At 49.4% G+C, this 26,725-nt stretch overlaps 1 protein-coding gene across 6 annotated transcripts in view; it reads left to right on the top strand.

Annotated features, from left to right (window-relative positions):
- Positions 1-566: 566 nt before the first annotated feature.
- Positions 567-26,725, top strand: part of FBLN5 (fibulin 5) — an 82,162-nt gene continuing 56,003 nt past the window's right edge. Inside the window, exons 1-5 of one of the 6 annotated variants that reach the window (XM_040478040.1) lie at positions 567-680; positions 1,266-1,471; positions 5,232-5,286; positions 7,248-7,299; positions 11,138-11,392. In XM_040478040.1, coding sequence (XP_040333974.1) covers positions 1,455-1,471; positions 5,232-5,286; positions 7,248-7,299; positions 11,138-11,392 — 379 coding nt within the window. In that variant the 5' untranslated portion in view covers positions 567-680; positions 1,266-1,454. Of the gene's footprint in view, positions 774-969; positions 1,472-1,744; positions 1,995-4,293; positions 4,313-5,231; positions 5,287-7,247; positions 7,300-11,137; positions 11,393-26,725 lie in introns of those variants that run through there. The other 5 variants (XM_040478041.1, XM_040478042.1, XM_040478044.1 and 2 more) reach the window with 5 other exon arrangements.

Below are 26,725 nucleotides of genomic sequence, written 5' to 3'. Positions count from 1 at the left end.
GCTGTGTGACCATGGGGGAGTTAAGGAACCTCTCTTCATCTCACTCTACTGCAACGTAGATACTAATCCCTACTGCATGGAGTTAAGGTGAGGAGAAAGGATTTCATCAGTGCCTTCCCAGCTGTAAGTAGGGCTTTGATGAGGGGCCCATGGGGAGATGCAGGGAGGAGAGGGGCTGCTGCCGATCCAACCATCCTCTTTCATAGACTAGTGTCTCTGAGAAGACTTCATTCCACAGAAAGATTCCAATGCTTAAAAACAGAAAGAAAGGAAGGAATAGTTTGCAACCACTGATCCCACGAACGTAAAACACTTAACATCATGCCTCTTGTTCTTATCCATCATTCTGCTTTCCCTGACTGTCCTTTTTTGTCTTCTCAAATCTGTTTCACTCGTTAAAATCATTTTCGAGTCGAGGATTTTTTTTTTTTTTAATTAAAAAAATTCCCAGCTGGATTGAGATGTCACATTGAGGACGTGTAAGGTGCACGGTTTCTGGATATTTTCACTGAAGTCAGAACATGCCCCTCCAGAATCAGGGGGTGAGGGCGGGGCGGGGCGAGCGTCCTCGCGAAGGTTCGCATTGCACGAGCTCCTTGTCTCCCATTAGCATCGGCCAGATCCCATCTTCCTCTTCTTCCCCACCCCGTCGTGCTCTCCACCCCTTCTTCTGGAAAACCGTGAGTCTCCTGTCGCTGCCTCCAGGCCTCCGCTTCCCTGGGTCTGGCTTCCCAATACTTGATAAGATTCTGGTCCCCGTCGCTGTGCTTGTCGTGAGTTCAAGGCATCCGTCTCCCGGAGGAGGGGCGTCCCCAGGCCACCGCCCCCAGCCCCCCAGCCCCACCCGCCACCCGCCACCGCCTCGGCCTGACCGGCCCAGCCGGGCAGGGACGTCCTCGCGGGGTGGGAAGTAAAGGGTCAACAGACCCTCCCCGCCCCCCCCCCCCCCCCCCCGGACTTGCCCGCCAATCGCCTCCGGTAGAGATGCGGGGAGCCCGAGTGCGGCTGCTCGGCGGGGCGCGGGACAGGGCTCTCCTCCCAGCGCTGGGTCCTGGCAGACGCCCCAAGATTGTTGTGAGGAGTCTAGCCAGTTGGTGAGCGCTGTAATCTGAACCAGCTGTGTCCAGACTGAGGCCCCATTTGCATTGTTTAACATACTTAGAAAATGAAGTGTTCATTTTTAAAATTCCTCCTCCAATTGGTTTAATGCTGAATTACTGAAAAGGGCTAAGCAAAACCAGGTGCTTTCTCTGTGGGCTCTCCAGTGGCTCGGAGCACCCAGGCTCTCCCCTCGTCCTCCCCACGACTGGCTCGTCCCCCTGGAATAAACACACCGGCCAGCCCCACGCTCGCTCGCTCGCTCGGGCCCAGAGGGAGCTGAAGTTCAGGGCCGGCTCCGAGGTCCCGCGCTGCCAGCCTTCTCCTTTCCCCTTTGCCGCTCCCGCATCTTGGACATGCCAGGATTAAAAAGGTAGGTTTCCCCCCCCCACCCCCCGCCCGCTCAGGACTTTTTCCTCCAGGGTCTGGAAAGCTTACTGAAAAACCCGAGGGGTGGAAAATGGCTATGGCTGGGATTCAGGCTGTGTCAGGATGTTGGAAAAGGCATTAGCTAGTGATGCAATGATATTGTTAATTATAAAAAGCTGCGCCTTTGTAATTTCCATCTTGAAGCCTTCTTTCGGGAGTGGGTATTTTATAACACAGTTTCAGAAGTCCGCGTCCCGGAGAGAGCTGCAGAACCCTCGGACTCTCCTTTCTTTTCCCAACGGGCAGCTGTTTTAGGATATATATCTGTTTCTGAAGTTGGGGGGCCAATTGCTAGTTCTCTAGCAATTACTGGCAATTACTTTGTTGCATTGGCTGTTGGACAAGCGGCCGGGCTAGCTGGACATCCCCAACTTGGGTTTGCTCTATGTCTGTGTGGGATTCACAAAGGGCATGCGACCCAGAAGTTTCAAGCCAATGAGAAGCGGGGACTACAGACAGAAATACATGTAAGCAAATGTTTTGCTGTTCTTTAAGGCAATTGCAATTCCAGTCAAGTAAGCCTTCAACCTTGAAGAACTTTAGATTATATCTGCAGTCTTTTATCTATGGAACTCTTGAAAATGTGGCTTGCTTTAGACACATGAGCTGTGTGTGTGTGTGTGTGTGTGTGTGTGTGAGATGCCTGTCCTGGCCACCAGCACTAATGTGACAGACAGCCCTGAGATACCGTTGGTCTCTCTGGCTTTCCTTGCAGTTTAGGCTGGTGCACAAAATGGGTGGACCCACCTGATGTTGAAAGTTCCGGGGACCAGTTGGGAACATCAGAGGCTCCCCTAGAACTCCTATAGTTTTTCGAGTGTTCTGGAGTTCTTCGTGACAAGGTGTAACTATTTGAGAGACCGTGGGAGCAGAAGGGCGTGGGTTCTTTCATTTTCGGAAAACCCTCTCGATCAGCCTGGAACTGACTTGGCCCTCAGGACCTGGCTGTGGCTCTCCCAGGAGGCTGGGCTGCAGGCTGGACCTCTCAGAGGAGCCCTGTCCCAGAGCTGCCCTCCGGCCAAAGGGAACAGGCAGGCGGGAGTAGGGGGAGAAATGGGGTTAGCATGGCTTTTCCACTCGCTCTTGGAGCCCACTGCATTCAGTCAGGCTGTTCTGTCTCCAACATAAACGAGACAGGGTTTTATAACCAAGCGAAAGGAAACTTCATGTGAAGAAACAGGAAAACATTGAAATTCATAATATACAGCTTGGAAAATAAATTTGTTATTGTTCTTTCATTCCTTCCAGATATAAATCTGGCCGTCGCAAATATCAAAAAACCCTCGGATTTGGCTCTGCACTTTATAAGGTCAGAGCTGTCTCCGGCGTTCTAGAACCTGGCTCACACAGGCACTTACACGAAATGAAAGCGTGTGGACTCTCAGGGTCTTTATTCTTTGGATCAGGGACCAGAGGAAGGAAGCGGGCCTGCATCTTCTAGCACCACATCAGGGTTCTGTTCCCTCTGGATGTCACCTCAATCCTGGGGCCCTCCAAGTACCCAGTGTTGCTGATCGAGATGGGCCTTGTGTCATGGATTGAGTGAGCTTTGTAATGTATCGAACATTCTTTTCATGAAGGGAGCGATTTTAAAGAGGAGGTGTATATGGATAGGAGCAGGTCTTCAAGATCACCTCCTCCAGGAAGCCTTCTCTGACCTTCCTGTCTCTGCTTCGAGCCTGGCTGTTATGGTGCTCTCTGGGTGTTTCTCCCAGTGTCCCTCTATACAAAGCGTAGAGACGTTATCAAGTGGCTCTACAACCAGCTCCCCATGGCAGCGACTGAGTCATAGTTTTGGGAGCTCTTCCGTCTAGGGTCTGTGTTGGCAAGTGGTGGTTGCCCAGAGAAATCACTATTGAACTAAACGCTAATAGCACTAATAGCAATAAATAAAGCTCTTCACAGACACAGATTTTTTTTTAAAAGCCATTGTAACCATTTTTAAGCATACATTCAGTAGCGTTAAGTACATTTCACGTTGTGCAGTCAATCTCTAGAACCCTTTTCATCTTGCAACCCTGAAACTCTGTCCTCAAGAAACGCCACCGCCCCGTTCCTTCTTCTCCTCAGCCCCTGGCACCCGCCATTCTGCTCCTTGTTTATATGATTTTTAAGTTTTTTTTAATGTTTATTTATTATTTTTAAGAGAGGGAGAGAGAGAGAGAGAGAGACATACAGAATCTGAAGTAGGCTCCAGGTCCGAGCTGACAGTACAGAGCCCGATGGGGGGCTAGAACTCACAAACTGTGAGATCGTGACCTGAACTGAAGTCGGACGCTTAGCCGACTGAGCCACCCAGGCGCCCCTGTCTCTAGGATTTTGACTGTTCTACGTCAAAATGGAATCATACCGAATTTATCCTTTTGTGACTGGCTTATTTCACTTAGTATGCCGTCCTCAAGGTTTATCCATGTGGCAGCAGGTGTGAGAATTTCCTTCCTTTTAAAGGCTGGATAATATCTCGGTGTGCATGTTGTTTATTCATTCATCTGTCGACGGACTCGTGGGTTGTTTTCCCCTTTGGGCTGTCGTGAATTACCTGCTATGAACATGAGTGTACATATATCTCTTCAGGTCCTTACTTTCACTTCTTTTGGGTGTTTCCCCAGGAGTGGAATTGCTGGATCATATGGTAAATCCATTTCTAATATTCTGGGGCGCTGCTCCCGCAGCTACAGATTGCATCATCTCCCCACCAGCAGTGCCCAAGGGCCCCAATTTCTTCACGTCCTTGCTAACACATGTTTTCTGCTCTTTCGATTATAGCTGTCCTGATGGATGTGAGGTGGTATCTATTTTGTATACTTTTTAAATGTTTGTTGGTTTTTGAGGGGGGGAGGGGCAGAGAGAGAGGGAGACAGAGAATCCTAAGCAGGCTCTGCGCTGACAGCAGAGAGCCCGATGCGGGGCTTGAACTCACAAACCGTGAGATCATGACCTGAACCGAAGTCGGACGCTTCACTGACTGAGCCCCCCGGGTGCCCCACTATTTTGTGTTTTGAAAGCATATTGGTGACCATGATTTTATTGGATAGAAGCTTGTGGGTGATGAAGGGTAGAACTCGCAAGCTCAGAGAGGTTTGCTGGCTTGTGAATGGAGAGCCAGCCTGACCCGGGGCTTCCAGACTCCTCCTCCCAAGCGTTGCCTCTGTGTTCATTCTTCTCCCAGCTGCCCAGGTGCCCCAGCCCCTCTTCGCCATCGGGGCCCGTGGGACACATGCCCCGGGATTAGGCGATTTTCGCGAGACCCCTCTCTTTCATAGAAACTCAGGTGCTTCACATTTGCAGTTTCCTTGCATCTTTTGAGGCTTGTTCTCTCTGTAACCATTTCGGAATAAAGACGTTCAAAACTCAGGCAGATCTCCTTGTGTCAGAAGTGAAGACCAAGCCGCTGGTCAGGACTTAGTGTGTGCCACAGCGGTGGGTTTTAGAGTTTTGTCTTTGAAGCAGCAAAACCTTTTACTAAAAAAAAAAAAAAGTTATCTAACACATTATCCCAACACAGGAAGCCAGTAGAAGAAGGATGGTTCTGTCTGGGGTGCTTGGGGGCATCTGGAGTCCACTTTGACCTCTGGAGCACCATATATAAGCACCCGGTGGAGTCACCATTGCAAATGCATGGGCAACATGAGACCCATGTTTATCCCCAGACCTTGATTCTGGAAGTTTCTTGGGCATTGACATACCGGCTTTTTGCTCTGCAGGATACTCACCGTTACCATTCTGGCTCTCTGTCTTCCGAGTCCCGGGAATGCACAGGTATGATTTTTATTTTGTGTATTATCTAGAAGCGTGCTAAAAATCAGGGTGAGGGTGTCCAGCCATGCATTTCAGAATCCTAGGATTGTGGGGCTGGGAGGGGCTTTGCAGTTCACCCAAGCCGAGCTCTGGGTCGTACAGAGATCAAAGCCGGGCTCAGAGAAGTTGACGCTTGCCCCAGGTCGTACTTTATAGATGGCAGGGCTGGGACCTCAGTGTCCTGATTCCCAATCCAGGACTTCTGATCGGATCTGCTGCCTTACTTGTGTCCCTTGGGTCTCGATTTATGGTAAATGTTAAAAAGTCAAAGGTGCTGTAGTCCTTGAGGGCGATGGTGCCCACGTGAGTCTCTGTGTCTCCACAGACCCATTTCTGGCTGGAGGAGGTGGGCAGAGGACCCACCTCTGGGCGGAGCCCCCTGGGGAGTGTGGAGGGTGGCGGAGTCAGGCCCCGGAGGCCTGTAGCACCCAGACTTTATTAAGCCACATTTGTGTCAGCCTTTGAGAATGTGGGCACATCCTTCCTGAGAACCCAGAGCAGCCTCTTTGTCTCTGGCTCAAGGCCTCACTGAGCAGGGCTGAGGGCCCACAGGCAGGTGGGGGAATGTTCTTTCCCTTCCTGTTAAGAATTTCGAAATGGATTCAGGCTATTGGGGATGGAAAGGATCTAAGGAAGAGTCACAGAGACTTAGATCTTGGGAGGACCTTGGAGTCCTCTGACCCAGCCTCATGGTGACAGGTGGTGACATTCAGGCCTGGGGAGGGTGATGGTCCCAGTACTGTGTTTACTGGGCTTTGGGCACCTGGCATACATCAACACCTCCGGTCGTTACAACCACCCCGAAGTGAGTACTGTTGCCCCCAATTTAAAGGTGAGGATGTGGAGGCATCGAAAGTTGTATGGTGAGTAGCGGCTGGAGTAGGAAGTTGAAGCCAGGCGGGCTGGCGGAATCGAACCCCCCACTGGTGCTTAGTTGATGATCCAGGGCTGGACTTGGGTCCCCTGGTTTCCCAAGCTGGACGGCACAGCCTCCTGGCTCATTTGCTCCTTTTCTTTTGCCCCAGGGACCTAACACTCCTGAGCCCACTCCCATGAATGCCAGCCAAATCCATCATCTCCACAAACCAGCCCAGAGCTCAGAGAAGCCAAACCCCTGAAAGCTCAGGGACGGCCAGGGACGGGGTTCCTGTAGCCGGAAACATTCCTTTTCCCTGTACTCCTATAAAATGTCTGTCTCCAGGGTCTTCCCCAGAGGCCTACTGTCGGCCCCCATGACACTTTCCGAAGTTCATAAAGTTGTAACTCAAGTTGCCTGTGAAAACCGCACCCTGTGGGGACTGTTGAGATCTATTTCTAGAAGCATCTTTGTGTAATTGTCTTGCTGAGATTGAAGTGGAGAGATTTCCCCAATTCTAGTTTTCGTAGAAAACTGACTGCCTCACTGTGTAGCTTTTAGGTTAGAGGATTAGGTTAGGGCATCTCACAGGGGGCAGGGCACCCACAGCGGGCCTGGAGGAGAGGAGGTCGGATGGCACCCAGAGGAAGAGAGTGATTGCCCTTAAAAGCAGTCCTATCCATTCCCAGAAAGATGCAAACACAGAATGTGGCTCATCATCAGGCAGATTAGGTGTGATTATCACTGCTCTTCATAACTAGGGCAGGAAATGGTCCCAGATCTGCTAAAATTGGGAGTTTTGAGGCAATGGCGTGTGTGTGTTGGGGTGGGGGGGTGGCGGTTAAAGGGGAATGCTAAGTGTAAAATGATTATAAGAAAATACTCCAACGAAGAGCGGGCAAATAGGTATTATAATACAGGTGTTGGTATTATGGATGCCTTTTTTTCTTTACTTCATTTCCTGAGCTTTCTGTGATGTCCTTGTAATACTTTTATAGTTAAAAAAAAAAACAAAAAACAGCCAAGAAATTGGCCTTACCTCTTTCTCCTCTCTCCTTTCCTGCAGCAACAATGCACTAACGGTTTCGATCTGGACCGCTCGTCAGGACAGTGTTTAGGTATGAGGCCACTGAGGATCCTGTGCCGGGTGGGGCGTTCAGGGACAGACTGATTGCCGGGTTGTTTCCTACCCAGCTGTTGCTCAATGTTATCAAATCTGTATTGGCCTGGATTATGGAAGAAAACAGGGCCACAGAATGCTTGAAGTCAATAATGCCCTTTTATCCATCCTTTTCTGTGTGCCCAGCCCTGGGCTGAGGCCTGCGGGGGGCGAAGATGAAGGAGAACTGGGCCACGTCCCCGAGGGGCTCTCCATCTGTATTCGTCCGCTGTGGCTGCCGTAACAGATTGCTACAAATAGAGTGGCTTGAATGACAGAAAGTGATCTTACAGCTCATCTGTAGATCGTTATCTATATTATTTGTAGGTCAGAAGTGCTACAGGGGTAGCACTTCGTAGATCCTGCCAACATCGAGGGGCCAGGAAAGCTTTTCCCCTTTCTGGAAGCTCTAGGGGAGAATCCTTGCCTTTGCTCATGTGTGTTGTTGGCAGAATTCAGTTTCTTTCTTCTTTTTGATTTTTTTAATGTTTATTTATCTCTGACAGAGAGAGAGAGAGAGAGAGAGAGAGAGAGAGCATGAGTGGGGGAGGGGCAGAGAGAGAGGGAGACACAGAATCCGAAGCAGCTCCAGGCTCTGAGCTGTCAGCACAGAGCCCGATGTGGGGCTCAAACCCATGAACCGCAAGATCATGACCTGAGCCGAAGTCGGATGCTTAAGTGACTGAGCCACCCAGGCGCCCCAGTTCCCTTTTTTTTTTTAAATTGAGATATGGTTGACACCTAACGTTGTATGAGTTTAAGGTGCACAACTTGATTTGATATGCTTCTGTATCACAATATGGTTACCACCACAGCATTTGCTAACGCCTCTGTCACAGCACGTAATGACGTTTCTTTTCTTATGATGAGAACATTTAAGATCTGCTCTCTCAGCAGTTTTCAGGCATGCAGTTCAGTATTGTCCACTGTCCTCCCAGTGCTGCACGTGACTGTACGGGGGCACTTACCCATCTTCTTTGTCCCTTTCCCGGCCTTCTCCAGCCCCCAGCCCTCGTCAGCCCCCATTCTACTCACTACTTTTATGGGTTTAGCTCTGTTTGATGCCACATGTAAGTGAGATCATGCAGTGTTTGTCTTTCTCTGTCTGACTTAATCTCACTTAGCATAGTGCTCTCCAGGGCCGTCCATGTTGCCGGAAATGGCATGATCTCCTTCTTTCTCATGGCTGAATAATATTCCATTGAGTATGTGTATAAATATGAGTGTGTGTGTGTGTGTGTGTGTGTGTGTGTGTGTGTGAAGCTATGTATCTGGTTATAAACCCACCTTTGTCCATTCATTGCTGACAGACACTTAGCTCGTTTCCAGGCCTTGGCTGTTGTGAATAGTGCTGCGGTGAGCACAGGAGTGCAGACATCTCTTTGAGATTCTGTTTTCATTTCCTTTGGATAAATACCCAGAATTGGGATTTCTGGGTCATATGGTAGTTCTGTTGCTAATTTTTTTAATGTTTATTTATTTATTTTGAGAGAGAGAGAGAGAGCACGCACAAGCGGGGCAGAGGGGCAGAGAGAGAGAGAGAGGGAGAGAGAAGATCCTAAGCAGAATCCTTTGACATGGGGCTCAACCCCATGAACTGTGAGATCATGACCTGAGCCGAGATCAAGAGTCAGATGCCCAACCGACCAAGCCACCCAGGCTCCCCTATGTTTTAATTTTTTTAAATATTTTTGTAAATGTTTATTTAGTTTCGAGAGACAGGCAGATTGCAAGTGGGGGAGGGGCAGGGAGACAGGGAGAGACAGAATCGAAAGCCGGCTCCAAGCTCTGACTTGTCGGCACAGAGCCCCACGTGGAGCTCGAACCCACGAACTGTGCGCGTTCGTGACCTGAGCTGAAGTCGGGCGCTTAACCGACCGAGCCACCCAGGTGCCCCTGTTTTTAATTTTCTGAGGAGCTTCCATGCTGTTTTGTGTAGTGGCCGCACCAGTTTACAGCCCCACAGAATTAAGCTTCTGGTGGTTGTGGGACTGACGCCCTGTGTCCTTGCTGGCCGTCAGCAGAGGACCTTTCCCGGTTTCAAGAGGCCTCCTCAGTCCCAGCCTCATGGTCCCCTCGCCCATCTTCAGAGTCACCGCCGTGAGTTAAGTCCCTCACGGGCTCTGGGATCTCTTCTTTTCCCTTCGTCACATCCCCACATCATCAACCCTTCTCGCCTCCTCTTCTTCCGCTTTTAAGGACTTAGGTGATTACACTGCGCTCACCCACGTAATCCCTCCGTCTGAAGGTCAGCCCAGCTGGTTAGCAGCTTTAATTCCACCTGCTGCCTCATTCTCCTTTGCCAGGTAACCTGATACAGTCACAGGTTCCGAGGATTAGGATTGACATTGGGGGGCTATCCTCCTAGTACGTCATCTAGTGGGAGAGGCAGACCCAGACGGGAGTGAACTCTGTACATGGTGGAATAAAGCCATTGCAAAGTTAAGGTGACAGCAATGGGCCCTGCAAAAGTAGGGGAGGGAGTGAGGTCTTATGTCAGGGGTCAGTAAAGAAAGCCTTCACGGAGGCCACACTTGAATTGGGCACTGACGGACGAATAGGATCCCGAGAAACCGCGTTCCAGGTGAAGGAACGGCAGAAGCAAAGACCAGGGGTGGAAAGGACGTTGAGTATAGCATAGTTTGTGGTGGGTGGAGCATAGCATATGTCAAAAGATAATAAGGCAGCCCCACCTGTCCCCACCTCCGGGATGAATTTAGCTTTTTAATTACATTTGATTGAAGCCAGATCATTTGTCTTCCCTGAGCTCACATCAGCTGAGAACCGGAGGGGCGATAGATGGTTCCAAAAAATGACGAGTGGTGAGAACCCTGGAAAATCTAGGCTTGCACTTTGAGTCTGGGTGCTGGGGGACAAGGATGGGCCAAGGGGTGAGAGGGGGCAGCGGCCATTTTTTTCTGTCCCTTCAGACTTACGGAGGGTCTCAGGCCTACAGCTAGAGAATGGGGCAGCTGAGCCTCCACATTACCCTTTCCTGAGGTGAGAGTTGGGGTGCATTTCTCGGATGAGCCAGCTGGGGTGAGCCGTTGGGACCCAGGCGTCTTTCCCCCAGCCTCTGTTCCCCCATGGAACGATCTCAAGGATGGTGAGAGGGCCCCGTGTGCGGGTTCAGGCAGTGGGCTGCCCGTGCTGGAGCCAGAGGCCAGGCGTCCCCCGTGCCAGCCTAGCGTGGCTGATTTTCTAGGGAACCTACTTCCTGCTCCGGGCGGAACACCAGCCTGGGCTGGAAACGGACCCGTCTGGTGGCCCTGTGTGAGCTGACTTCCAAGTAAGCCTCCACTTTCTTAACAAGTGACTAGCTCTCAGCCAAGCCTTGTCTTCCTTGATGCAAGGGACTCTCTCCCCTGCCCAGCTGTCACTTGGAGTTGAAGTGGGAACAATGATTAGGTCCATCGCAGTGTTTCCTGAGCATCCTATGGGCACATGGGAGCACCAGAGATGGTTTTAGATGGTACACTCACAGATAAAACACTCTTTATTTTAGTGGTTATATATTCATTGCTACTGTCACCTTCTATTTATGTTAATTGGTAGTGTTTGCTTGGGTTTTGTGGATGTGGTCCAGCTTGTGATGTGGTCTCTGGGTGACACTGGCCAACTTGATTCAATTTAGCCAACATTTGGGAATGCCTGCGGTGATGACCCACGGTCTGTCCTCACTGTTTGGGAGCAGGTGCTGGGGTAAAGAGTGTTTTGGGGTCCTTTGCTTCAATATGCACCATGCACGGTGTGGCCAGGGAGCCACTAACTCTCATCCTCTTCTGTGGCCCTTCCAGACATTGATGAATGCCGGACCATCCCCGAGGCCTGCCGAGGAGACATGATGTGTGTTAACCAAAATGGCGGGTATTTATGCATCCCCCGAACAAACCCAGTGTACCGAGGGCCCTACTCGAACCCCTACTCGAACCCCTACTCAGGTCCGTACCCAGCAGCGGCCCCACCGCTATCAGCTCCAAACTACCCCACGATTTCGAGGCCTCTCATATGCCGCTTTGGATACCAGATGGATGAAAGCAACCAGTGTGTGGGTGAGTATCCCAGCATCTCAGGCTCCCTGTGCCCTGTGCTCTGGTGAAGTCCTAACCCGGCAACGATGAAGTCCTAACCCATCAAACAATGACTTACCTTCTACAAAGTTCCTTCACTCTTAGCGGCCTGTGTCTCTGGGAACCCTCCCAACCCTAGTCACGTGACAGTTCTCCAGAAAGCCAATTTGTTTTTTCTTTATTTTCGTCTATCATCTGTCTAAAGACCAAGCTTATGTTTTCTCTGTCCAATAGTAAATGCATCTGGTCTAATTCAGTGAATCCCAGAGAGAAGATCTAGAAAGACCATCACTTTCTCTTCAAACACCCCTCACCCTTGAATGGAATGTATGCTCTTGAAATAAAAGAAGTCTCGAAGGCCATGGCCAACTGTTCTGGAAAGAGAGTGGGTTCCTTGGGTGGGCGCCCATGTTCTTTTGGCTAAAATGAGCCTCAGTTATGGGAACTCACAGCAAGAGTAGACCTCTGCGGGGAAGGCAACACCACATGCCAGGAGGCCCCAAGGGGGTTGGCAGGTGGTTGGACCCATGCCCTCTTTGGTGTCCGTGGCCAGTGTGGTCTTGGTGGAGGGTTACCTGGATGGTAGCTTTGATGGTTGGACCCAAACCTTTGTAACTGCTTTGTAACTGCTTCCAGCTTTGGTGGATGGTCTAGAGGGATGATGGCTCCAGCCTTTTCTGATCATGGACCCCATATATAAGATCTTTTTGAGCCTGGAGCCCCATGATATGCGTATTACATATCCTAGTATACTAATATGGTTTGAAGAGTATAAAGCATACATTGAAACAGAACATTTTAGAGGATGTGATAAAAATAAGTGTGCATTGAAGTTCTAGTACTTTCTTCCTATACCCCAAAGCCTCAGGAGACCACTGGTGTACCTAGTGAGACTTTTATTGGTCCCATTTCAGGGCTCGGAAGTATTGAGCTGTCAGAGAAGTTGTGCTGGTTATTTGTAACGTCTTCTATACATTCATGGAAATGAGCGTCCATGTCCATCTGGATGCATGGAAATAGTATGCAAATGAGTGTCTTCAGAGCTGCAAGGGGAAATTGGATACACCTGGACCCAGACTTCTCCATTCTTACTGGTCTCAAGGGACGTGTGTGTGTGTGTGTGTGTGTGTGTGTGTGTGTGTGTGTGTCAGAGAAAGAGAGACGGAGGGAAGGAAAGAGAGAGAGAGATGGGGGAGAGGGAGGGGAGAGCTGGTTGATGGTCACTCTGAATATAGATGAGTGGGCAAAGGCAAAGAGTATGGGTCCCAGTCGAGCCACGGGCACGGTTTGGTGGAGGGAGTGGCACGCACTTCCTTAAAACAAGCAGAACCGTTGTAACTGGAAAGGACTTCAACAATTAACTGCAGCCTCCTCGTCTTACAGGAAAGGGACAGGGACTCCAACAAGTTAGTAATGACACAGATAGGCTGGGAGTCCACTGGCCTGACTGCCAGCATACGCTTTCCTAACTTGGCCGCACGAACTCTCTTGTCTGGTAGAAAAGAAATGGTTCCAAAAGGAAATGTGCAGAAGGAGAGGTTGGGGGGCGGTGCTCCTCTTCCAGGATGTCCTGTGGGGCCCGATGCGCCAAGTGCCTGGCTTTGACTTGTAGTGAGGATGGGGGCACAGTAACCCACCAAGGTGCTCCAGGATTTCGGGAGGCGGCCTCGGGTGGCTGGGATATAAGGTACTCTGCCTGACGTCTGGGGCAGGGGGGCGGGGGGCCGTGGAGGCCCCTCTGTGGAGCAGCTGGGACTGGTGCACGGCCCCCTGAAGTGGCCCCCTCCCTCCCACGGACCTCTTTCCAGGATCCCAGTGCCCTTGAGAATAAGGACATGGCTGGGAAACCTATTCATCGCCTGGTCCCTGTGACGTCATGCAGTTTTATGGCTCCCAACCTGTCACACGGGAGATGCAGAGCCTTCATAATGGCCCTTTTGTAAAAAGAATAGAATCAAGGAGCCCTGGCAAGGACTGGCACTGGGCCCATCCATTTCCAAAAAGTTCAGCATTTATGCATTCATAAGTTCTGAGTTCTTTCTAACTTCCCCTCCCTCCACCCCACCGTTTCCTGATCTACAGAGGTCCTTCTGGGCATTGTAAGAGGTGGCGTCCCAGGGGAGAGGGCGAGAGAAGGGGTGGGGAAGGGAGGCTGCTTCCGCCCACTGTACCCTCCAGGAACAAGAATGCGAGAGGTGGGCTTGAAAACGGGCCAAGGGGAGACACTCCAAGAGGGGACATTGTCAGTAAAAGTGGAGAAAGTGAGGACACAATTCTCACCTCCTAGAAGAGGAGAATGTAGGTGTGAGCTTGTGGAGGAAGCGTGATCAGGAAGAGCTGGGAAACATTTCTGGACCTTTGGTGTCCTAGGAGGGAGGACAGCCTCTCCAAAAGAGTCTTCTCTTCCCCATCGAGATGAAAATAATAAGAGTGATCACCGGTAGCATCAGTAGTAACAGCAAACACTTCCACCGTGCTGCATGCGCTGTGAATATTTACATGTGAATTAACACGTTTACTCCTCACCTCCACCCTGTGTGGTAGGACTGTCATCATTCCTGTCATACTGGTAAGGGCCCGGAACACAGACAGGTTAGGAAATCGGGTCAAGGCAAACGGGGATGAGCCAGGATTTGAAGCCATTCAGGCTCTGGATGAGGCTCAGCAAGGTTAAGGTTGTTTAAAGCCTCCCAGAGAGTCTATGTTGGAGCCCTGATTAAACATGAGGGCTTTCTCTTGCCTTTTTTTTTCTGTAATTAAAAGTTTTGTCTTATAAAATCCTGAACCTAGACAAAAGCACAGAGAACATAATGAACACTTACCTACTTATCACTCAGTTGCTGTAATTCTCAGCACGGACCAGCCTTGCTGGTGTTTATTCTCCCCCAGTGGATTAATTAAAGCAAATGTCAGGCATCGTATAACTCCATCCTTAAATACTTCAGAATGTATCTCTAAGAGATAAAGATTCTTTATTTTTACTTTTTTACTATTTATTTATTTATTTATTTATTTATTTATTTATTTTGAGAGCGAGAGAGAGAGAGAGAGGGAGGGGAGGGGAAGGGCAGAAAGAGAGGGAGAGAGAGAATCCCAAGCAGGCTCCGTACAGTGTAGAGCCCCACACGGGGCTTGGTCTCATGACCGTGAGGTCCTGCCCTGGGCCAAAGTGAAGAGTTGGATGCTCAACTGGCTGAGCCACGTAGGCACCCCTTGAGACAAAGATTCTTAAAAAAAAAAAAAAAAAAATAGCCACAAGGCCATTATCAAACCTACAAAAATCAACTTTAATTCCTGTTTATCATTAAATATCCAGGTGGTCGGATTTCCTGGGCCGTGGCATAAATGTCTTCTTTTCTGTTGGTTCGTTTGAATCAGACCCAAGTAAGGTCTACAAATTGCATTGGGTGGGTAATAGCTCTTAATCTTTTTTGTTTGTCTTGCTGCTTAGTTGAAGAGGTGGTTTGTCCTGTAGAATTCCTTACATTTGACATTTGGCTCACCACGTTTTTATAACATGTTCCTTCATCTGTTCTATTTTTCTGTAAACTGTTAATAGATCTGGAGACCTGATCCAGTTCAAGTTAAATTTTTTTGGCAAACCGCTTTATAGGCAACACTCTGATCTTTTGTCCCCTTTATGCCCTGGTTGCTCCTCATAAACTATAAGACAATCTGCTTAAAACACAAGTGGACAGTTTCACCATGGCTTCCCTTTTCCTGAGTTTTAGTCCCATTTTCAAAGAAGTGGGTTCCTCCCTTGTGCCCACATTGGACCGTGACCTGTTTCTGCAGGCCAGACAGGGCCAGGCTCAGTGTACAGGTCTCCTGTGCCCTTGAGTTTCCTTCTTGACTTCTCTCTTTTGGGTTCTGCTTTGGAGGTGACCAGACCCTGCTTCTTCTGGAACAAACTTTGGCCGCAGATTTGAGTCCCCCAAGCCCTAGCTGTGAATTTGGATCACCCAGGACACTTGTAGACTGAACGGTGACCCATGAATTGCAGCCCGTGTGACGAGAAAGTTTTTTGTGTCATCCAGAAAACTGGCATCTTGGCTTGGGGGTGCTCGGCCCTGGAGCCACCTCCACGAGGGTGGTGGGACTCATGGCTGGTTAGGATGTGTCCTCCAGATCCTGGACCCTTGGGAGATTGGTGGCCTGCTTCTCTAGCGATGGAGAGCCACATGGACATGGTTAGTTGGGCAGGAGACCCCCGTGCTGCTGCGGGGAAGTTATACCTACCTGGGTGCACCCCAGACGCAGACAAAAGGTAAAATCAAACACTAGCAACGGTTCTGAGCTGGCCAAAGGACCTCGTAGAAGCAGACTGGGATGGGGTTGACAGCGTGGGTGCCGAGGCCTTAGGAAGAGGGGAGCTGGGCTGCGGAGCCGGAGCACCCAGGATTTGAACCCCGACTCAGCAACCTTCCTATCATAGTGCACTGCCTCAGACCTTTGACCAAGGTCCCTGAATGTGGATGTCACTTGTTTATGTGTCCCCACTGGGGCTCGACGTGTCACCTCTCTGGGTGGACATTCTTGGCTCTGGCTTTGCCAGTTAACTTGGCTTAGTGGCAAATTTAGGGTCTTCGTCAGTGACTTCACCATGCTCACGAAATGTTCTGTGACTGAGCTAGCAGCCTTTTCCTAGAGCCGTGCTACCCCAGGGACTGCAGGAGATCTTCTGGTCATTTGTAAAATTAGGAGCAATGCCTTTATTCTCCCTCCTGGCCCCAGGGATTTCTCATTGATCAAAGCGCACGGGCAGGCAGGTAGGGACACATATGGATCCTTCTGGAAGATGGATGGTGCCAGCCTGAGGCTTTCTCTTGAAGGCCAGCCAGTTTTTATTCAGCCAGTGTTGAATGTAACCAGTGTAAACAGAGCATCTATTGGTACCAGGCTCTGGTCTGGGCACCAAGGGGACAGGGTGTCTGGGCACGGCCCTGGGGCTGTCTCCAGAGCTTACTGTCAAGGAAGGGAGATTAGACACAAAAGAAGTGGCTGAAATACTAGGTGTCCTGTGATAGGTCTCCGAGATGTGTAAGAGAAGGCAGAGATGGGAAGGCTGTGCATTCTGGAATGGACAGGGCTGGAACTTGGACATCAGATAGGCCTTGATTCCCACCCTAGTTTGGCTGCTTCCTGGCTGTGAGACTTGGGTCTCAGTTTCCTCATCTGTAAAATGGGCACAACAAGGTCTAACTTGCAGAGAACATACAAAAATACCTTGTCCCATGTCTGCACAGAGTATCACATGGTCCGTGTTAATCAGGAAAGATTCTAGGGTCTTGAGATGATAACCTATAGGAAGAGTCATAGAGTCTGAATTCTTTAAAGAGCCTAATTCCTTAAAACCTTTAAAATGACCTAAAACTGAGCTTTGTACATATCCACCTTGCAGACTTTTCGGGCCTTTGCCCAGTTCGGCCCCTTATGAGACTTCAGTCAGATTCTGCTTCGAGATGCCAGTGAATAAACCTAGTTATTTAAACTGTGAAACGAAACAATGAGAAGTCATTCCAACATGATGTTTATTACCAGCAGATAAGACAAGGACAGGAGCACACAGAAACTTCACTTAGCTCCCAATGCAGGGGCTCCTGCAGGCTATTCTTCCTATTTTTTTTAATGTTTATTTATTTATTTTGAGAGAGAGAGAGGGAGAGCATGAACAGGGGAGGGGCAGAGCAAGAGGGAGAGAGAGAATCCCAAGCAGGCCCTATACTGTCAGCACGGAGCCCGACACGGGGCTCCAACTCACGAACCGTGAGATCGTGACCTGAGTCAAAATCAAGCCGGACGTTTAACCGACTGAGCCACCCAGGTGCCCCATTCTCCCTCTTTTTTATATAGGCTTTTATGTAGGGCTGTAACGTGAAACCAAGTCCTCAGGGATCAGACCAGAAGGAAAATGCAGGAAGCACAGGCCACTCGGTTCTTCAGCTGCTGAGGGCACTGGCATTAGGCTGGCCCGGGAAGAAGGGGGACCAGGATTGAGGCAGGGGCTCCACAGTTGGGTTTGCTCAGCCGTCCTTGTGAAGCAGGCTTCAGCAAGTTTGTTCCCCTGACGCAGGCTGTCCCTTCTCGCTTCGGGTCTTTCCCGGTCGTTGGCTGGGACAGTGAGCAAGCAGCAGAGCGTCTCTGAACCTCAGTTTTTCCATCTGTAAACAGGGGATGAGAGTACCAACTTCGGTAGGATATTTGTGAGAATGAAGTGAGATACGCATATAAATGGTCTAGCGTGGAGGCTGGCGTGTGGTGAGGGCTAGTAACACTTACTTACTACGATGATTGTTTTCATGATTTCGGATCTAATCATTCCATTATGAATTCTCCTGCTTCAAATCCCTAATCCTGTTATTCTGTTAGTGTTTGTTATTTCCCCTGGGAACTAGGTTTAATAGTGCGTGACTTTCAGAGGGTTGAGGGTTGGATTCTAGCTACTTTTTGGCATGAGAGGCCTCCGAGGAGACCTAAGCAGAGAAGGGACTCTGGGAAGTATCAGGACAGCTCTTTTCCTGGGAAATGCAGGTCTGCCGTGGGGCCTGAGGTTCCAGATTCCTCATAAGCCCTTGGGAGACGCTGCTGGTCCCAGAACCACACTTTTTTTTTTTTTTTTTTTTTTTTTTTTTGCAAAGGCTTCCTTCCATCTGTCTATTCTTAGCTAGGACTGCATTTAAAGAAATCTTAAAACTTAATTTTTTCAATATAATTCCCATATTGTTTGAATTTCTGTTTAAAAACGACCCTCCCCCCCACCCCCCAAATTTTTTTAAAGCTTATAAAGACCATGTGGTAAAGGGACATTTATAAAGGACATTGATAAGAACTAAATAGGGGTGCCTGGGTGGCTCAGTCAGTTGAGCGTCCAACTCTGGTTCAGGTGATGATCTCACAGTTTGTGAGTTCAAGCCTGCATCGGGCTCACTGCTGTCAGCATAGAGCACAGAGCTGATTCGGATCCTCTGTCCCCAACTCTCTCTGCCCCTCCCCCACTCATGCCCCCCTCTCAAAAAATAAAACATTAAAAAAAAAGAAACACGGTATTTATACATCACATCACAGCTGTAGCAGTTATTCTGAAGCATGTTGAAATATTTGGCATATCTTGAAATTTTGTTCTCACTTATTGCTACTTCAAAATTGTACAGGGTATTAGAGCTGCTGTCCAATCTTATTCAATGCACTGATAAGGAAGCATATATATTACTATCTTACACATCCATTTAAAAAATATTTTGATAAGCCTTTCAATGTAATTGGTCTTTTTTGCAATCCTGTGAATTTCATTGCATGCAATTCAAAGCATTCTTCTGAGCAGGGGTCCGTGGGCTTCATCAGTCTGTAAAATGGATTCATGAGATACACACAAAAGGCTTAAATTCCTTGGATGATCTCTCAGGGTTCCTCCAATTTGAGGATGTTCTGCTTTTCCAAATCTTCCCAGTCCTTAGGAAGATAGTCTGGATTTTCCGTTAACTTGTTCTCGTCCAGATTGCTCAGTGATGTGGCCCCCTTCTCTATGTCGTGTTTCAACCAGCACACGTGCTCAATGACATCTGGCAGGACTGTGTCTCTTCTCCATTTGTGAGGGAGTCCCTCCCACCTACAGCTGTCACCGCCTTTGGGAACTGGCCCTAGTCCGCGGCGAGGTCCAGCGCACTGACTGGCCTCAGTGCTAGGTGGGCACCCACAGTGGGATACGCCCAGCCCTCGGTGCCTTCGTGTGGTAGGCACTTCCCCAGTGCCCGGCATAGCAAATTTCTCAATGACCTACAAATTTGTCTTGGCTCTCACCTTATGTTCCTTGGTCTGGTCCTATTTCTTTCAACTATGTTCCATGCTGGAATTAGCCAGTTGTGTGTGAAAAGCAAGCGGTATTGCAAGAGGATGGAAGAAGTATGAACTTTCAGTAGCCGGATGATTCAGCTTTGCTCTTGATGGTTCTGGACAAGGTGGGTGCACGACCGGGTCTCCAGACAGTGCCTGCTGGAGGACAGGAGGGCGCAGTTACCTGTCAGGGCCAGGGCTGAGCAGACCATTGAGCCGTGTGTGTTTTAAATTAGTGGGAGGTGCGTGTTATGGTGCTGCTATAGAGGTGTGATGTGTCCAAATGTGTTGCAGTGGAAGAAGGTGATTATATCTTTTGTCATCAAGGCTAGATGTAGATTTCTTTTTTTCTTAAAGTTTATTTATTTTGAGAGAGAGAGAGAGAGAGCACAAGTGGGGGAGGAACAGCAGGAGAGGGAGACCGAGAGAATCCCAAGTAGGCTCTACACTGCACACAGCCTGATTCAGGGCTCAAACTCAAGAACTGTGAGATCATGACCTGAGCTGAAATTAAGAGTCGGATGCCTAACCGACTGAGCCACCCCAGGCGCCTCTAGGCTAGTTGTAGATTTCTTTTCAAATATCCTTAAAAAAAAAAAAAGTTTAGTATTTTGAGAGAGAGGGAGAGAGAGAGAATCCCAAGCAGGCTCCATGCTGTCAGCGCACAGCCTAATGTGGGGCTCACACCCATGAACTGTGAGATCATGATTCAAGCCGAAATCAAGAGTCAGACGCTTAGCCAACTGAGCCACCCAGGTGCCCCTCAAATATCCCTTTGATGGAAGTGGATTGAACACCACTGGCCAACTCTAGAACAGAATCACTCGTATAGGTTCTGTATACACTGGCGGCTTCTGTTGATGCTCTTATCTGCTTGTGTGCATGGTGTCGAAAGGGCATCTGTGGCTCCTGTCCCTACCCCAGCATGAGGCAAGAAACAGAGTGATTTGGGAGCTCTTTGTGCTATCAGAAATGGATTAAATGACATTAAGAAACAAAAATATCATATGGATGCAAAACCTTAGTTTTATAGAGAGCATGTGCACGAGTATAGTGAAACTGATTAAAACAATACGTTAGCAATCACATTTAATGTTATTGACCACAGCCTCATGTAAATATCCTCTGAAAGGCTCAAGTTGTAATATCTGCTATTGGGGAAAGAAAGGAGATATTTAGTTTCTCGAAGGACCTGGAGGGAGAGGTTCGTTAGGCCAAAGAGCAGTGGGAGATGGTCCGATGGGGGGGCAAGAGCATGGGCTGTAGATTCAGATATTTGGGGTTCAAATCCCATCTTTGTGCCGTTGTCCAGCTCAGGGTGTTAAACCCTTGGCATGTCCCGTCTACGAGATGGGGTAATAATACTTCCCTTGTGGGGTTGTTTTGAAGCTTATTAGCAGAGGATATGCCGAGTGTCTCATGGTCAGGTGTGCTCCCTAAACAGTCCCAGCTGTCACTGCCCGGACCCCCACCCTCCCTGTAGGAACAGCACCTCTGGGTGCTTCGCATCTTACCAATCCTCGCCCAGGCCCCGGGTGAGACAGCGGGCTGCTTGTCCCAGGTGGGGAAGTTTGAGGAGGGAGCATTGAAGGGGAGGGAGGAGAGGGGATACCTCCCCCCTTCTCCACCCTGACTCCACTGAGCCAGGGAGGCTGCTTCCTTTTTTTTTTTTTTTTAAGTTTATTTATTTTGAGATGGGGGAGGGGCAGAGAGAGGAAGAGAGAGAATCCCAAGCAGCCTCCGCACTGTCAGTGCAGAGCCTGATGCTGGGCTTGAACTCATGAACCGTGAGATCGTGACTGGAGCCCAAGTCAAGAGTTGGACCCAGCCTCCAGAGAGGCTGCCTTTGATCCCTTCTCTGGGGCCCTCTCAGCTCTGGAAGTGCCAAGGAGTGACATGGGTACATCTGTTCTCTGCTGTCTGGCTGCCAGCTTCTCTGGACACGTGGACATGTAGACAGAGGCGGACTCCAGACCACATGGCTGGCAGGCTGTGACCGGGGCAGTGCTGGTGGGCCGGGCTGACCCCTCGTCGGACAACCTTCCCCAGCAGGCCAGCTGCCCTCCTTCTTGGAGGCAGAAAGTTCACGGGCTCCCAGCAGCCCCCAGGTGTGTGACAGAGAGCGGGCAGGTGCCTACGTGCACTCATCAGGACGTGGGTGGGGGAGGGGGTTGGGGCAGTGGATGCAGTAACTGGGCGGGGGGGGGGGGGGGGCTGGAAGGTTTCCTCAGCTGCAGGCATCACACCAGGAGCCACTGTTTATCCACAGCATCTGGCAGGGTGGGCGCTCAGCAAGTGATTGTCAAATGAATGAATGAATGAATGAGCGAAGGACGAGAGTGTGAGCACTGTTAAACCCAAGCAGTGAGAGGGGAGCCTTCACTCATTTCCTAACTCAACCTCTCATCACTCACTCGGGGCACACCCCTGAGCCTGAGGCTCCTGTTTGTCTTGGAGGCAGAGAAGCATGCCTGGGGAGGGGTCTTGGGGCCATCTCCTTGGGGGCTGGCAGGGAGAGGACATTCACAGGATTCCTTCCCTCCAGAGGGCCTCAGACATCAGACTGGATGTCAAGGACTGACCTCCCATTCCCCTCCGGCTTGTCGGAGCTGGGCCAGAGGGGAGATGGGGACAGCCAGTGCTGAGCCCTGCCCCAGGCAGCCAGCATCCACAGACTCTGGGGGACGGTGGGCGGGTCAGGGCCGGGGGGACTTGTCAGTGCCGTCTGACTTTCCTTCAAGCTCAGACATTTGCAGAACCCCAGCCAGAGTTGATTTATGAGCTTCACATATTTCACAGGTCTTAACACATCCCCCAGGAATCAATGAGGTCAGACAGAACAGACTTTGCATCCGGAATCAGTATGAAATTGGCATTGTCAACAGTTCCCATGGGAAGCAGGGGATAATAATGGGGGGGGGGGGGTTATATTAAGCAATGCAAAGACACAAAAACCCAGACTCTGCTTCATTCCCATTGGGGAGGAAGACAAATCATCTGTTTTCTGCATCTGAGCTGGGTGAGGGGTGGCCATCTCTGCTGTGGTCACTGTGACCACAGTGAAGCATGATAAGACAGGGCCACCAGTGCAAGTGATGAACTCAGGGCGAACTTAGCAATGACTACAGCGTCCTGTACTGTGTACCCTGGCTCATTCTCCATAACTACGATAAATAGACATTTGTGATTATTTATTTAGCAACCCTGTATCCAGCAGGAACTTGTGATTTTAGCACCTGATAAATATTTGTTGAACAAGCAGGAAAGCTTACACGGTGAATCGTATGTGTAGGATTCAAATGAGCAAGGGAAATTGGTTATGTCTGTTGTCCAAATAGGTTCGCCTATCGCTCATGGACTTTATTCATTTGTCATTTATGTGCTGGGGTCTGTGCTGGGCAGCCAAAAGATCAATCAGGCACCATCACTGCCCTGGGGAGTGCACACGGTGGCCGGAAGTTGGGGTGGGATGGTAGTGGGGTAGGAAATGGGGAACCCAACACATACTAGTCAATTATCGCCTGATGTCATGGGACAGCATCCAAAGCAGGTTAGCAGTGCTGTGTTGTCCTGGCTGGTGGTCATAGAAGTCTTCCATAAGGACAGGTGCAACATAGCTGTGAATTCATTTGATTGAATGGACGCTCACTGAGCACTTCTGTGTGCCAGGCGCCAAGTGCTCAGAGGGTTTGCAAAGATGAGTGAGCCTTGATCCCTGCCCTCAGGATCTCGCAGCTGAGTGGAGGTGAGTAGGGGTTGGGGAGCATGGCTGTACGTAAATCATCCGAGTCTTTACACGAGCCAGAGTGTGAGAAGCGGCGAAAGCAGCGTTGCCAGGTGCCGGAGGGGGAACAGGATTTCCTCTCTGGGAATGGAAGTGATGCCATTAAGAGCATCTTTGGAGGATGGAGTGGGGTTTTCGTGTGGGAGATGGGAAAGGGCTTTCTGGGTTGAGGAAACAGCACATGTGCAGACGTGGTGGCGGGAATACCGGTGAGGGCCAGCCTCGGTCATGAGCCCGTCGGTCACCCGCCCATTCTTGATACCCAGTGTGGCCGCAGCGTGGATGTGGGTTGGGGGTGGGGCAGGCATGGAGTGAGAGATAAAGCTAAGAGAGTTGGCAGGAATTAGACGTAGGGGCCTTGAATGCCTGGCCAAGGGCTTGGGCTTTATTCTGTGAACGCTGGTTTTTGAATATGTGTGTATGTGACTTCTGTTTGAAGAAGCTTCCTGGTTTGGGCACCCAGTGAGCTGGGGTCTATGACCTTAGTCCTACAACAAGTTCAGTGGGCGGTGGTGGTTCCAGTCCCTTCCCTTTCTGGGCTCCACTTCCCCATCTGTACGAGAAGGCCTGGAACCCAGTCTCTAGGGCTCTCTCTAGCCCTGACCGCTCAGGAAAGTGCTTACAACAACCAGGTGAAGGGTGGCTTCTGGAAGCAGGTAGATTCTGAAGATAGCATCTTTGCCATCCGAGGCAGTGATTTTTTTTTTTGTATTTCGTCCAAGCTCCAGAGACTGCTTACTGGGCCGTCTCATAATGATGTCACCTCCACGTTCTCAGAGTCCTGGTTGGAGCTTTCCTGTAAATTTGAGGCAGAGACGAGCCTTTTTCCGAGTCCCTCCAGAAAAAGGGCATCCACGGACGGCGACGAAATCAGCTTTGACCGTGATGAAAGCACGTGGCCTGGTTCCGTAAGAAATCTGGCAGTGCCTTTGTAACACCTGGGGAGAGTTTGCAAGCAGCTGGGGTCCAGCACAAGCTCCTCATGAAGCCAAGCGTCCTCTTAGACTGACCAGTGGGATGGAAATGTGAGAGTTTCACAATCAGGCCTTTCTGGGAAATCCCCCACCTCAGCCCTCCGAAACAGACCCTTTTTAGAGAATCATCTCATTCTTACTTAGCTCCGGAGAGCAGGCGTTGGCCAGGGACCAGGTGGCGCTGGCTTGTGGTCTGTTGGCTTCTCACTGTGGGAGGCTGGATTCTGAGGTTATATCCTTAATCGACTCCCTTAAATGTGATAATTCCCACTTGAACACCGCCTCTTGCTTTTCCAAATGCTTTCCCATATCCACTAACTCACTGAATCCTCCAACAGCCCACTAGGCAGGCTCGATGTTGTTTTCCCCATTTTACAGACTACTTGGAAAGGCTCTGTGACTGTCCCAGTATCCCCCCATTCGCCCGTGGGAGAGGCTGACCGAGTGCAGGCTTGCTGACTTTCAGACCCAACTCCTCCCAGAAGATGTTCTTTGTGGGTTGTGTTTGTTTGTTTGTTGAAAGTGTTTATTTAAATTCCAGTTAGTTAACATACAGTGTGATATTAGTTTCAGGTGTATAAACAGTGATTCAGTGCTTCCATACTCACTCTCCAGTGCTCATTACAAGTGCCCTGCTTAATCCCCATCGCCATTCTCACCCCCGTCCCCCTACCTCCCTCCCTCGGGTAACCACCAGTTTATTCTCTATAGTTAAGAGTTTGTTTCTTCTCTCTTCCCCCCCCCCCTTTGTTCACTGGTTTCGTTTCTTAAATTCCACAAATGAGTGAAATCATATCGTATTTGTCTTCGACTGACTTACTTCACTTAGGATTATGCTCTCTAGATCCATCCATGTTGTTGCAAATGGCAAGATTTCATTCCTTTTTATGGCTAATATTGCATTGTCCATATGTACCCCATCTCCTTTATCCATTCATCAGTTGATGGACGTTTGGATTGTTTCCATACTTTGGCTATTGTAGATTATGCTGCTAGGAACATCAGGATACATGTATCCCTTTGAATCAGTATTTTGGTATTCTTTGGGTAAATACCTAGTAGTGCAATTGCTGGAACATATGCTAATTCTATTTTTAACTTTCTGAGGAACAGCCACAGTGTTTTCCAGAGTGGCTGCACCAATTTGCATTCCCACCAGCAGTGCAAGAGGGTTCCCCTTTCGGGGCGCCTGAGTGGCTCAGTCGGTTGAGCGTCTGACTTCAGCTCAGGTCATGATCTCGCGGTCTCTGAGTTCGAACCCCACGTCGGGCTCTGTGCTGACAGCTCGGAACCTGGAGCCTGCTTCGGATTCTGTGTCTCCCTCTCTCTCTGCCCCTCCCCCGCTCATGCTCTGTCTCTCTCTCTCTCTCTCTCTCTCTCTCTCTGTCAAAAATAAATAAACATTATGGGGCGCCTGGGTGGCGCAGTCGGTTAAGCGTCCGACTTCAGCCAGGTCACGATCTTGCAGTCCGTGAGTTCGAGCCCCGCGTCAGGCTCTGGGCTGATGGCTCAGAGCCTGGAGCCTGTTTCCGATTCTGTGTCTCCCTCTCTCTCTGCCCCTCCCCCGTTCATGCTCTGTCTCTCTCTGTCCCAAAAATAAATAAAAACGTTGAAAAAAAAATTAAAAAAAATAATAAATAAATAAACATTAAAAAAAATTAAAACAAAAGAGGGTTCCCCTTTCTCCACATCCTCGCCAGCACCTGTTGTTTCCTGTGTTGTTGATTTTCGCCATTCTGATAGGTGTGAGGTGATATCTCATTGTAGTTTTGGTTTGTATTTCCCTGGCGATGAGTGATGTTGAGCATCTTTTCATGTGTCTGTTGGCCATCTGGAGGTCTTCTCTGGATGGGATGCTCTTTGTTATTTATAGGCTACGCTGGCCTCCTCTCTCTTCTTCAGACATATCAGGCTCTTCCCTACGTCAGGGCCTATGCGTTTGCTGTTCCTTCTGTTGGAACTCTCTTCTGGCTCTTCACATTACTGTTCGTTCTCCTCTTTTAGGTCTCAGCTCAGTTTAAATGTCACCTTCTTAAAGAGCCCTTCCCCGACCGCCCGGTCCAAAGTAACTCTGCACTCACTCTCCATCACAGCCCTTATCATTATTACCTGTCACAAACCTGAGTGTGCACACAATGATCTGCAGGACTTCAACCAGATTTCTGAGTCCCACTCCTAGTGATTTAGTAGCTTTGAGTTAAGTCCTGGACTTTTAAGTGATGCTGATGCTTCCAGTCTGGGGACCACACTTGGAGCACCACTGATTGATGACCCACTTTTGATTAATTAATTAATTGATTAATTTTTATTGAGGGGTAACTGACAGACAGCATTATATCAATTTTAGGTGTGCAACATAATGATTCCCTATTTATATCGTATCCCAATAAGTCTAGTTAACATCCATCATAACAAGGTTACAGCATTTTTTTTTCCCATGATAAGAATTTTTAAGATCAGCTCTCTCAGCAATTTTCAAATATGCAATATGGTAGTGAGTCTAGTCACCATGCTGTATATGACATCCCCGTGACTTACTTACTCTGTAAAACTGGAAGTTTGTACCTTGTGACCCCTTTACCCATTCTGCCCATGCCGCTCCCCTGCCAGTGGTAACCATCAATCTAATCTGTTCTCTGTATCTGTGAGCTTGGGTTTGTTTCATTTGTTTGTTCTTTCAGATTCCACAGATAAGTGAGATCATGGGGTATTCATGTTTCTCTGACT

The sequence above is a fragment of the Herpailurus yagouaroundi genome, unplaced genomic scaffold, assembly GCF_014898765.1.
Source record: "Herpailurus yagouaroundi ecotype Mexico unplaced genomic scaffold, PumYag 141, whole genome shotgun sequence".
Lineage (NCBI taxonomy): Eukaryota > Metazoa > Chordata > Mammalia > Carnivora > Felidae > Herpailurus > Herpailurus yagouaroundi.
This window is presented reverse-complemented; position numbering and strand designations above follow the sequence as displayed.